Source organism: Cyanistes caeruleus, chromosome 8 (genome assembly GCF_971803275.1).
Source record: "Cyanistes caeruleus chromosome 8, bCyaCae1.hap1.1, whole genome shotgun sequence".
Taxonomy (NCBI): Eukaryota; Metazoa; Chordata; class Aves; order Passeriformes; family Paridae; genus Cyanistes; species Cyanistes caeruleus.
In genome coordinates, this window is record NC_141708.1 from 20084654 (window position 1) to 20096660 (window position 12007).

The 12007-nt window shown below is 39.5% G+C and overlaps 1 protein-coding gene across 50 annotated transcripts in view; it reads right to left on the bottom strand.

Annotated features, from left to right (window-relative positions):
* The window catches only part of SORBS1 (sorbin and SH3 domain containing 1), a 160919-nt gene that overhangs the window by 25433 nt on the left and 123479 nt on the right, over positions 1–12007 (bottom strand). For 32 of the 50 annotated variants that reach the window (XM_086901012.1, XM_086901010.1, XM_086901004.1 and 29 more), the window contains 5 exons: positions 10224–10338; positions 6962–7045; positions 4212–4277; positions 3535–3636; positions 2156–2205 (listed from right to left, as the gene is read on the bottom strand). In XM_086901012.1, coding sequence (XP_086757138.1) covers positions 2156–2205; positions 3535–3636; positions 4212–4277; positions 6962–7045; positions 10224–10338 — 417 coding nt within the window. The remainder of the gene's footprint in view (positions 1–2155; positions 2206–3534; positions 3637–4211; positions 4278–6961; positions 7046–10223; positions 10339–12007) is intronic. The other 18 variants (XM_086901023.1, XM_086901020.1, XM_086901018.1 and 15 more) reach the window with 2 other exon arrangements.

The window sequence follows — 12007 nt, forward strand, 5'->3', positions numbered from 1 at the left end:
CTTAGGTTAAGACTGGAAATTTATTACAAATCCCTTTTCTAGTCAAGAAGCTAAGCACAAGTATGCTCACACATCTGATTTCTAGATTTCCCTGTTTTCTCTCTAAAAGAATAACTGACAATGCCATGGTATAAATGGCCTTTCCAGGTGCAAAAAACTTACTAAGCAATCAGGCAGATTGTTTTCCTAAAAGCTAAGCTCATCGGATACCAGGTCTCGTGCTCAACCAGGCTCTTCAGAATAAGATGGAGTCTTGCAAAAAGCTATTCTGGGGCCAAAGCATGACTGCTGGAAAATTTGAAAAAATATACAGATTTTCCAATTAATAAAAATATTTGACATCCTGATGTCAAAGAGTGATTTAAATTTATGAGAATTTGGAAATGTTTGTGGTTGTATCTGTTTGTTGCAGATAAAATCGTACATGTATCTGTTTATTTTGGATAGATGCTGTATTTCTGGGGTAAAGAGAAAGCTTTAAACACACCAGAGGACTGGCTTTGGAGGTGGAATTACACAATGTCTGGATGACAAAAATTAATTTAGTTTCCGAACAGGTCATATGAAATCCACATAAATTACTTTCTGAAGGAAAAGCTCAGGAAAAGCACCATGAAAGAGAAAGGGAATACTGTCAGTTTTTCAACCTAGACAATGCCCAAACAAACACATAGGTACAAAGCTATTGTTTATCAGGGTTATCTCTTTGATAAAGAGTGTATCTCTTTGTCAGGTATCAGAGGAAACCCAGCAAGTTGCTGCAGGGAATAATAACCTGCCCTGAGGTTAGTTGTTAGCCTAGCTGTTAAAAAACAGAGGGTAAATCCTCCTTTGGGACTAAACCTGGGGGAGATAGAGGAGGAATTTGGCAGAACCTCTTTGCTACCTGCTCCTTTATTCAGGCCAGGAAGCAGCACTGTATTAGAGTCAAAGCAGCCTGAAACATCAGGTGAATGAAGGGAGAGCAACGTTGCAAAAAAAACCCCAAAACAATAAACTCCAGCTATCTGTTCTCTCTGCTCTCTAACAGCAGGGAAAAACATGCAACTCCACTGGGCCTCGCTCTTGTGTCCCATTCCCAGCATACTCAGCTTGTTTCCTCTCCACTGGCATTTCTGAATGCTTTGTGTGGCACAGATAGTGCTGCCACGAGCAGAAACCTTACCAGTTGCTTGCAAATGTAAGATATTTATGCCAATCTCTGAGATTTCCATTTAATTTATTGCTCTCTTCCTACCAAAACAAAACAGTTGCAGTGGTTGTGTGGGCTTCCCAGCAGAATGACCACAGGCAGAAGGAAACTGTGTTGAAAGAAGTACAGGAGACCTCTAAGGCCCCCAGAGGGGCAGAGAACACACATGGTATTAATGGACATCTGGAGGAGAACCTGCCTGTTTTAACAAACCACCCTCTTTGAGGGGATCACTGTGCCTATGAGTATTCAGTAAAATTACAAGGAGCAGCAGGCTCACAGTAGGGGCTGGCTCTGTGGCTCAAATAACTCAGGATGACTCAAGTAACTCCACACAGCTCAGCATCTTGCTCTGGATTTTGTGCACATGTGCTCTTCTGAAACAAACCAGCTCCATGTACAACTCATTTACACAGAATATACTGTTCATTACATATTCTGCTGAAAAAGTGGTGCCCAACAGATCTTTGAGATATATTGTTACTCCTACCACTGCTCCCTTTCTGTAGGCTGGAAAATTACTGCCTTTCATCAGCTGCTTCCATCTGATCTGGTGCATTTTAACATGGAATATCGAGCAGCAACTAATCTATCACACATCTGTAACAAACAATCTTGTGTATTCCACACAGTAACATTCATCTTGCATGAAGATACAACTAATTTGCAAAATTTATCAGATGAAGTTAAAGGTCTGTTGTTTTTCCTAAAGCCACTGACTAGCACAATCAGCAAATCTTATTTAGACAATGCAATCACTCATGTAATCACTTCAAAACTCATTCTGGATCAAAAAGCAGACAATGTAGCAGGACTCACCTAAAGCACACAGAAAATTCTTATGGTACATGCATTTGTCTATATCCATCCCCCCAAAAGCCAAAGCATTTCCAGTGCCCAACACCCTGTCCTACATGACCTCGGATTGTAAAAGAGACATCAACAAGCAATTGAAAAACTTACTAGGAAGAATGGTCTGTGGAAGTTTCCAGAGGAGTAACACCTGCTGTATTCTGCAAAAGTCCAAACAAAGGAGTCACTGATATGCATTTACATGTGAGAAGAAAAAGGCTTGCTTAAGTAATTTTCCATCTATTGCTTCAATATTAGCCTACAGGAGACATTGAGATTTTAAATCTAAATGCAATTTAAGCTGTCAATGTCTTCGCAGAAAAGCAACAATTTTCGTGAGTTCCTTCAGGGCAGTGACAGGTTTTTAGCACAGTGCAGTGCCTATTCTTTTGTCTGCAAATGAGTCACTGTGAATGAAGCCAAAAGCAAGAAGAGATAACCAGCTGGGCCATGACCAGGAGACACATGCTCATAATTATTTCCCCAAGCTTTCCCCCAACCGGTCACTGCCCGCCTTCGCTTTAAAGGTGTATTACATTTCTGCAGCACAATACATTCCTCAGCGTTCAAAAAATATCAAAGCTCTAAAAAGAAAAGCGATGTTTCAGTTCAATTTCCTTACTTAAGAGAAGCAATGCCAGCTGCACAGGTTCAATAGCAAAAGCCAGTTCTTAGCCGCTTGCTTTAAATCCATCTAACGCTGCTTAGACATGTTATTTAAAAATTCGAGGCAATTTTAGGAGCAATTCTATATTTGGTGTACCCTCATCTATGTGAGGATTTCTATCTAGGAGGAAAAAGCAAATCTTGGGTTTGAAAAAGGAGCTTTTCCAAGTCCTGGTGAAATGCCGCAGCTTCAAAAAAAAAATCAGCAACAGAAAAAAAAAGAAAAAACAGCGTGTTACCAATTAATCTATCATTTCATGGTTCGAGTCCTGCAGACCCCCGAAGCAGCAGCAGCTGACCTGCCCTAGAAGACCATGGCAAGGTGCAGCATAAAGAAAATAGTGTAAAATCTCTCAGGAATATCCAAAATCTTGGATAGGCGTGAGCTCCAAGCAGAGAGCGGGGCTTGTATGAAGAGAGTAGATGGCAACACGCTTGAAAGGCACGAGATGATGACGTGACACGCCAACCAAGAATTTTAAGCTGATTGCTGCTGCTGCCTATTCATGTGAAAAATAGAGGGTTTTTTTTTTTTCAGACACTGAACTCTAAACCTGAAATGGGGACTGGGATGGGGGTGGGGGCAGCTGAATGCGAATATGGTGGTGGGGTGAGAGAGGAAATCACTGTATCTGAAATGGATTTCAAGCTGGATTCTCAGCATCACATTCTATTATTTCTGACAGCAACACAGCAAGCCATGCAGTCAGAACGCTCAGGACCATTATTTATCCCAACCTCATTTAATAATCATCCAGCAGTGAATAGATTAGAGCAGAGAGTTTGGAAACGGGGATTGGCAGCATGAAAAGAATAGGAAATACCTTCTGTGGCTTTTTATGTGGTGCTTTATAAAGCTTCTCCATTTTTTCTAAATCTGCCTCTAACTCAGTCTGGTAGAGGTAGAGGTCTTTTTCTAGATCACTCTGGTTAAAGAAGGAGAAGAAGAATGGGAAAACAATGCTTAGGGTTAGGGGAAACAAAAAGAATGTTAATTTTGAAAAAAAAAAAAGAGAGCCTTTTTAATTGAAAAAAGAGGAAGGTGGTATGGACAATACACAGAAAATCACTAGCAATTAATCATGTTTCAATCATTAAAAAGGAAATAGTTATAGGCAATTAACATTAAAATCAAGAGATGAGCAGGCCTGCTAGAATCTATTTCTACAAACCATAAAGTTATAAAACCCACCTGTAAAGAAAAAAAAAAAGATACTGTAATAATATGCAATATGCTGTTAGTATAATTATCATTGCAAGTAAAGATAGCAAAACAACCACTCTAAATTATGGCTGATTATGATTTAAGAATTGTTTATTAAATCAATTTACTAGCTACTTAATTGTTAGGCTAATGAGCTCAAGCCCAATTAAAAAAAAAAATAATCACTCACAAGCACACAAAACCCAAGCAATGCTACAAGAAAAAAACCCAAAAAACCACATACACACATATAAACGCGCTAGATGCTGTAGTGCAACGTACGTGAGACACAATTACCTTTCTATCCTCTCTAGTAAGGATAGAGCAATCTCCAGGAGTATAATCCCAAATCTTTTTTGGAGGCTGATGGAAAGCAGAGGAAGGAAATGAGGAAATGAAGATAAGGAAAGACATCACAGAGAATATGGAAATTGGATTAGAACAGAGGGGAAATACAACAGGGAATTTGCATCAACACTGAAAAGAAATTATAAAATAACAACAAACCACAACAGAGAAAGAGAGAGAGAAAGAGGGATAAATTTGCTATAGCATAAATATCAAGAAATCATGGAGGGGCAAAAGGGAACATACATGCATTGTGGAAGTGGCTGTTTTCAGTAATGTTTTTGGAAATTTTTTTTGCAAGGCGCTCTAAGGGATTTTGGACTCTCTAGAGAGTGCCCACAGCTGTTGGTTAAAGCATTCTTAACAAAAAAACAAAACCAAATTGGGGGAAAAACCACACAGTCATAAAAAGCATTTGTTTTGCTCATTCTTCTTTTCAAAATGAAAGGGTAAAACAAGGGCCTTTGATAAAGAAAAGGGAAAATCTTTCTCACTTCCATCAGCGTATGGATACATACCATGTGAACAAATGGCTGATTTTCCCATGGTAGCATTGTGGGGCAATGAGAATGCTGTGTTATTTTTTATTTCACTGTTTGGGAGTTCGTTTGTGGGAATGTTTGGTGGACAGAGTGGGACACGAGAAAGTTTGGGAACTAGTTATTTCAAATTCATTCTACAGCTGAAAGTGTCAATTTCAAAATGAATTTCTTTCCTGTTTGGATGCACATGTAAGTATCAGGAAGGATTATTTGGAGCAAAAGACCAGACTGGACTTCCACGACTGGAGTGAGCAAAGCTACAAAAAGCATGTTCTTTGGGCTGTGGCAACAAAGCTCAGAGAAGGCTTTGCCAGCTATAAAAGTCTGAGATGGCATCCTGAATTCAAGTGCCTGACACTGAAGCACTACTGATGGATGTCCACATTCAGGAGCTGGCGTAGCTCTTGGGGAGCACGCCTGCATGGCTTTGGAACTGAAGCAAGTTCAAGGCAAGTCTTATAAGAGAGTAGCACTTAACAAAAGTGCTCTGAGCAAGGTGGGGAACTTAGCAGAGACAGATTGCCCTGAGATACCCTCTTCTGGAATAAGGCCAAGGCTGCATGACTAAAAGCACAAATCCACACTTCTAAAGAACAGGTAGACCCCCATATGTAGAAAGGACCAAGGGCATAAATCCTCTTCTTTCTTTAACACATTTTCCATTAACTCACACTAACTTGAACGACCACAGAGATGACAAACCTTCACTCATTGCAAAAGTAGATGGCTGTTAATTACATGACAGTATAGACAAACAGGTTTCCTCTCACTGTGGAAACATTGAACTATGACAAGTTGTGAAGAGTTAAATTGACAATACTTTAAAGCCCCAGTGAGGTAAGATTTACCTGACTTTTACTGCCTAAACATTAGGAGGTCTCATCTCAAATGCTGCTGAAACTTCTTTAGCTTAGGATGGAAGATCAACAGCTATAAAACATAGTTTTCTATGAAAGACTGGACTACTCAATCACTGTACACCCTTTCTTTTAATTAGAAATTACACTATTTTTATTATGTGATCAGAGTGAGAACACAACTCCAGGTAGCTACATTCTCTGCAGAGGAACTTTGTCACTTCTGTCAGAACAAAGACTAGATTTAAAAGAAACCTGATCTCTAATGTCCATGTGCAGTTCCTCTGAAGACAGTACTGAACCTTAAAACTTTGTTGTACACACATGGAATCTCAGTAGCACTCAAAAATTTTATGCATGGGCACTTGACTAGTGACCTCAAGGGGAAAGCAGAAATGACAAACCATCACTTATGTTTGAATACATGTGAGAGACTGATACTGACCCTCTGGTGCAGTAAGAGTAGCTTACTAAGAAGTATCTAATAACTAAGTTAATAGTGTTTAATCAGTAAGAACCAGGCCATAAAACACTTTAAAGTCACATTTTTTCCAGTAGCCATGACCACTGATGTGTTCCCTCCATCAAAATGTTCTTTGTCCTATTGAGTAATTAAGCTTTAGTTCATCTTTTTCCAGAGGGAAAATCAAGGCTGTTTTTTTTTTCTCTCCACACATAGCAACACAGCTCCATTTGAAAAGAAAGAACACTGTTCTCAGACTCCTTTGGTTTCAGGGAAGGGCAAGGGCTATTCAACACAGGCTAATGCCCCCATTTTTATGCAATGGGCAACTACATGCATGAGGAAATAAGCAGGAAACAAGGTCATGATCTGTTTATGGAAAGCTGGAAATTACTGACCTATAGTTTACAAGCCAGGGACAGGAATAAATAATTCTCCTTGACTTAAAGCTACCTATCATCCACCCTAGATCTTGTCAGAAGGAGAATAAGGGCTTTGAATAAGGACTTTTAAGAATAGGAGCAGGGTATTATTTCTAACATGAAACAACAAAAATGCAGTTTGAACTACGGTGTGTGAAAAAATATTACCTTGTTGATACATAGTGCTGGAAGGTGGGGAATGTTTGTAAATGGCTTCAAAACACTAAAAGTGGCCACAGAACAGCTGCTTTATGTTAGTACCAGGATGACATAATGTACAATCACATCTTTAAATGAGTAAGGCAGCTGTTTCAGATTTAGGGCCTAGGAAAGAGATGTGACAATCATAAAAAAAAATAAATTAAAAAAAAAAAGGCAGGTTGACTTCATTGGTCATTGCAACTATCAAACTTACCGGTTTCCCAAACTCCAATTCCGAAAAGAATTTATACCAAGGTTCATTCTTTAAATCTATCTCTTCTGGGCTTATATCCCGAGTCTAAAGGAGTTGGTGATAGGGGAATGGAAGAAAGAGAAGGATAACATTATGCAAAGAATACACAGAAAGGGACTGTTAGAGATGCAGATCCCATGGCTTCCATTCTAAAATGTAGATATTGAGCCTTATAATTTGGAATTTCTATAACATGTTTCTCATAAAGGCCATGAACTGCTCTGGAAACATCAGTTAAGCCAAATAGCATCATTGTGAGCAACATGAATATGAATGAATTGCATTTTACAGGTCAGAAGACCCACATTGAGAGAGAGACTTTGCAGCTTGCCCAGAGTCACAGGGAGACTCAGTGGAAGAGCTGAGAGTCAAGCAGTCCCTCAGTCCTACTGTCAGACACTTTTATCAAGTCCAAAGCTGCATGTACTTTATTTACTTTTTTAAATCTTCGTTTCTTTAAAAAAAAGAAAGACTCAGTAAGACCTGAATCAAATACTGCATCTTTAACAGCACATGAACATGTGAGAAACCCTGTTCTATACACTGCAAACAGAGTGGAAGGTGGTTTTCTAAATCATACGAGACACATGTCAGAGAGAGCGCACCCTGAAAGATCTCTGAAAGGATGGATAGAGCGACAATATTACATGTTTCTTCACAAATAAATGTTAGAGTACCAGACAAAACTACAATGAAGGAAAATCAGACAGGACAGAAAACAGTACAGCTGAAAAGGAAACTCCCTTTCATTCATACCATCTGTCTTAGTGAAGCAAAAAAAAAAAAAAAAAAATTGAAATAGTTTAAAAGTTTGAAAACACTGCTGGTGATGTAAGAGAATAAAAGTCCATTGCTAAAGCTTTTGAAGTACCACTCCCCAAAAGATATCTAGCTAATTCTTGAATTTCAGTATACTTGGTCTAAGACAGAGTGGATCTCAGTGCATTAAAAGTATAAGCATATTATGTCTACTGTGCCAGTATGATCCCAAGTGCTCCATCTCAAGGAAGAAGGAGCCACACAGATGCACAGTGTCCTCATGGAAATGATTTTGTGATGGGGTTACTGAGGCAGTTGACAACAGTGCTGGACACACTCGGGTGTCCCAGATTCTGCCATAGCCTTTATCATCACAAAAAATAAAACCTCTAGGAAAAGAGCTCAGGATTGATGCTGAATGAGAGGCAATGCAAAATAAATAGTTACGTCATGTTTAATGCCTTATGGCCTGGAGAAAGATTTGGCTACCTCTTAAAGGCACAAAGGAATCAATACCTCTATCTTTTATTTACTGTACTCCAACTAAAAGCACTCATATAACTGTTTTTACATTAAAACAAAACACACTGATGTCAGCAGGAGGCTATTCATTGCTCTGAAATAGTTTTGGATTGCAATTCTGATAGTCACAGCTGTGGGTGTGATTCCAGGAGATATTCACAAACCTCCTGCACCTCTCTGAAAGAGGCAGTCACTAACCACTATAGTAGTGTAATATTTAATGAGACTGATGGAGACTGTGAAGCTACTATTCCAAGGCCTTCTTTCTTTTCTGGTCTATGGCTTCAAATTAAAGATGATAAAACAGCATTGGAAGTAACACAGCTATCACTTTCATCTTGGTTTTGATGCGCTCTGTACATACAATTTTTTTTCAGTTATGCTGATGATGGCTCTGCTTGTGGCTTTTAGACTCTGATACCACAGCTCAGTTCAGTACCTGATGAAGTCTCAACATGTAAACAGTGCCACTGGTGATGACAGACCTTTTGCAAATGCTAAAGTACACAGATGAAGCCGGCCTTTTGCCACAAGTTTTAATCTTGTCTGTTTACCGTGAGACAAAATTGATGTTTAAGTCAGCAGAAATCTGGCTCCGGGGTGGACTGCAGGAATGGAGGTGTCATACCATGTTCAAACCACTCCTCACTGGCACTTCTCTAATGGGCTGAGCCAACACCCAGTAGTATCAAGAGGGAGTCATCCACCGCCCATTGCAATAGGCACTAGGATCATGCTCCCATCAGGAGCAGCTTTGTTGAAGTCAATGAAGGGACACGGGTGTGAAAAGAAGCTGGCTGCAGGATCTTCAAAAAGTGATGGACCTTGATTACACTTGAAGGAAAAAAGAAAACCCACCAAAATACTAAAGAGAAGCATCAGGTCCCACATCAGACTTGATTCTTACATTTCTATTGATTTAAATTGCTATTCACTCTTGTGTAAAATCTTTGGCAGGTTTTTCAGGAGCATCCCTTTACCTATTCCATGCACGGACCAATGTCTGAGCTGTTAAGGTACAAAGTCCAGTTTACATTTGGAAACTCACATGCAATTAGCACTTCTAATTGAACCCTTCAAATTAATGCCTTTATAGAACAATTATATCTTTAAGCACTATCTTTGTACACTATTAACATCATTCAGTATTTTCTAGCAGTTGCAGTGTCACACTTGCACCATGGAAGAACACCTTAGGTGATCTGTGGTGATATACACAGGAGTGGCTGATGAGGTTAACATCACCTCTCTGCCTGTCTCTTGTCAAGTATTCTCAGCCAAGACTGAAGAAAGAGACTTTTGTATGTCCCCAGCTGTCACTTTTCACAGCATTGCTTACTAATTCAGACTGAAATTGCTAACAGCTCACTTACTATGCCAGGTTACATTCCACCATAGCTGGAGAGCTCACATTCAGTCCTGCCACCTCTGCCACAGAAGTGGTGAGATCCAGCTGAGGAAAGAAGCAGCCCAGGGAAGATGGCTATATCCTAAAGCACCTCAAAGGCATCAAGTGAAGCACACTAAAGGCTCTCTAAAAACTAGTTCAGTGTTTAAAGCATCAGAGGAACATAGAAACCGAACCTGCCTTCTCTGTTTCATAATGTCTTCAACCCTCCTGCTGTGCCCTAGAAAAAGTACAGCTGGCAAAACAGCTGCTGAACAGGTCAGTGTCAAACATGGATTAAAAACTAGGGTTAGTGATCCATACTTAACACGGAAAACAACATGTCCAAAAGGAAAGAAGCCTCTAAATCCCCTGGATCTTGCTTTAGAGAGAACAAAAAAGTTAGAAAGTTATGCAGAGCAGTTTTCAAAAAACATCACACAAGCACTTCAATGTAAGCATAAGGAATCCCATCCAAATAGAACCACACAAGCATTTAGAGAGTATTTCATAATCATAGGATAAAACCACAAACTAGGATAAATCAAACATTACCATCTTTTCGTTGTTCAGAACTGAGGACTTCCCTGGCTGATAGTCATAAATGCTCCTGGGTTCTGCACGGTATTTCCTGGTGTCCACCTTCTTGTCTGGAGGCTCCCAGTCAGTCCTAAGGAAAGAAAGATCAATTAACCCAAAATACTGTGGTTTCTGTGGAGACAAACACTCCATTTCGACAGAAACTTTTACCCCATTAATTATGATTTAATCAGGGTACTTTTTTTAACCTAGGAAAGGTGACTGCTACAAGAGGAACAGTTCAGATAGGGCTCTGGACATGTATTTGTTCATCTGTTGCAGGCATAGCTTGATAGAGCTCAGGTACTGAAAAAATTGGAGCAGAGGGGAGTTATTCTAAGAACTTTCAGTAAACTTCCAGACTTCTAAATCTTTCCCCATTGGAAACAGCTTAATGATGGGCTTCAACTAAGCTCACAAATATAAACATGTCCAAACTTTGAGCAGAACTCAGATTAATTCCTTTTGCTAAACTTCTGCCTTTTAGCCACATCACTGATTACCTGACTACCACTGTTCTGGATTCTGAGGGCACTCTGGATTCCAGGAGGAGGTTTTTTTCTAGAGACATGAATGATTTATTTCAGGCTGCTCTATCTTAATATGGCTAAGAGCAGTCCATTGACTACCCAAACCTGTAATTTTGTGCAGTGCCTATACCAACAGAGGTGAAACAACAGTCACAAAACATTCAAGTTTCATTTCCTACAAGGTCCTGCTGGTCTCAAAATTGATACAATCAAACACCTAATGCAGAATAAATAATGCTCTCTAATAAGCTGAGAAATCAGCCCTTCTAAGATGATAAACTAATTCTTTTGTTCTTGGCATGTTGTCTTTGATGGGCAATGTGTATGTGGGTGGGTTCATGCCACCCATAATTCACCAAACAAAAGTGAGGCATCTATCCAAAACTGTTGCTCCAGGTCTCCTCTCCCTTACCCTTCTGATCTGGTTAGGACAGAAACAAACCACCAAACTGCCTAAACTCTATCCACTGGCTGAGGAGAGACAGACTGATTTTTTTCTTTCTAAAGGCAAGATGACAGCCAATATGATTGGCATACAAACAGCATACTAATTTCAAGAAGGATGATCTTTCCTATCCAGATGAACTTGTCTGCTTAAGACTCCAACCAGAGAGAAAATTCTGGTGAATTTTCTGGTGAAAATTCTAGCATTGGTTTGCCACTAGATAATAGGAAGCATTAATTATGGTAATCTTTTCACTTGCAAGAGTTTTCTCAGAGAGCAAATACACTATGCCTTCAATTCCTGCATAAGGAAGACACTTTCTATCAGTAAACCTTGTCTCCTGATCCAGTCACCTGAGATACTCCCTAAAGCAGCAATGTCAAATTACAGCTTTGCTCATTTGAGGCAGCAAGTGAAAAACACTAAGAGCATGCAGAAGGTGGTAAAGGGGGAGGAATAGTTCAAGAGCTGGGAAAATTCAGCAGGACATAAAATATTCTTCGCTCATTCTGCTTTCCCATGTATTTGGTAAATGTATTCCTGACTGTTACAAAGAGGTTTAAAACACATAGTAATAAATCAAAAATCCAGGAGGGAAGTCATCTTAAAGATCAGAAATGACACTGCTGACTACAACCTACTTGCAAGAAAGTTCATATGGGTAAGAATCACCAGAGATGGAAAATGAAACTAAGTCTTTACCAAGACTCAACATAAATCCAAATTTTGCTTTTCCACAATTCTCACCACTTGCTTGTATTCTGAGGTGCCTTTACAGTGTCACG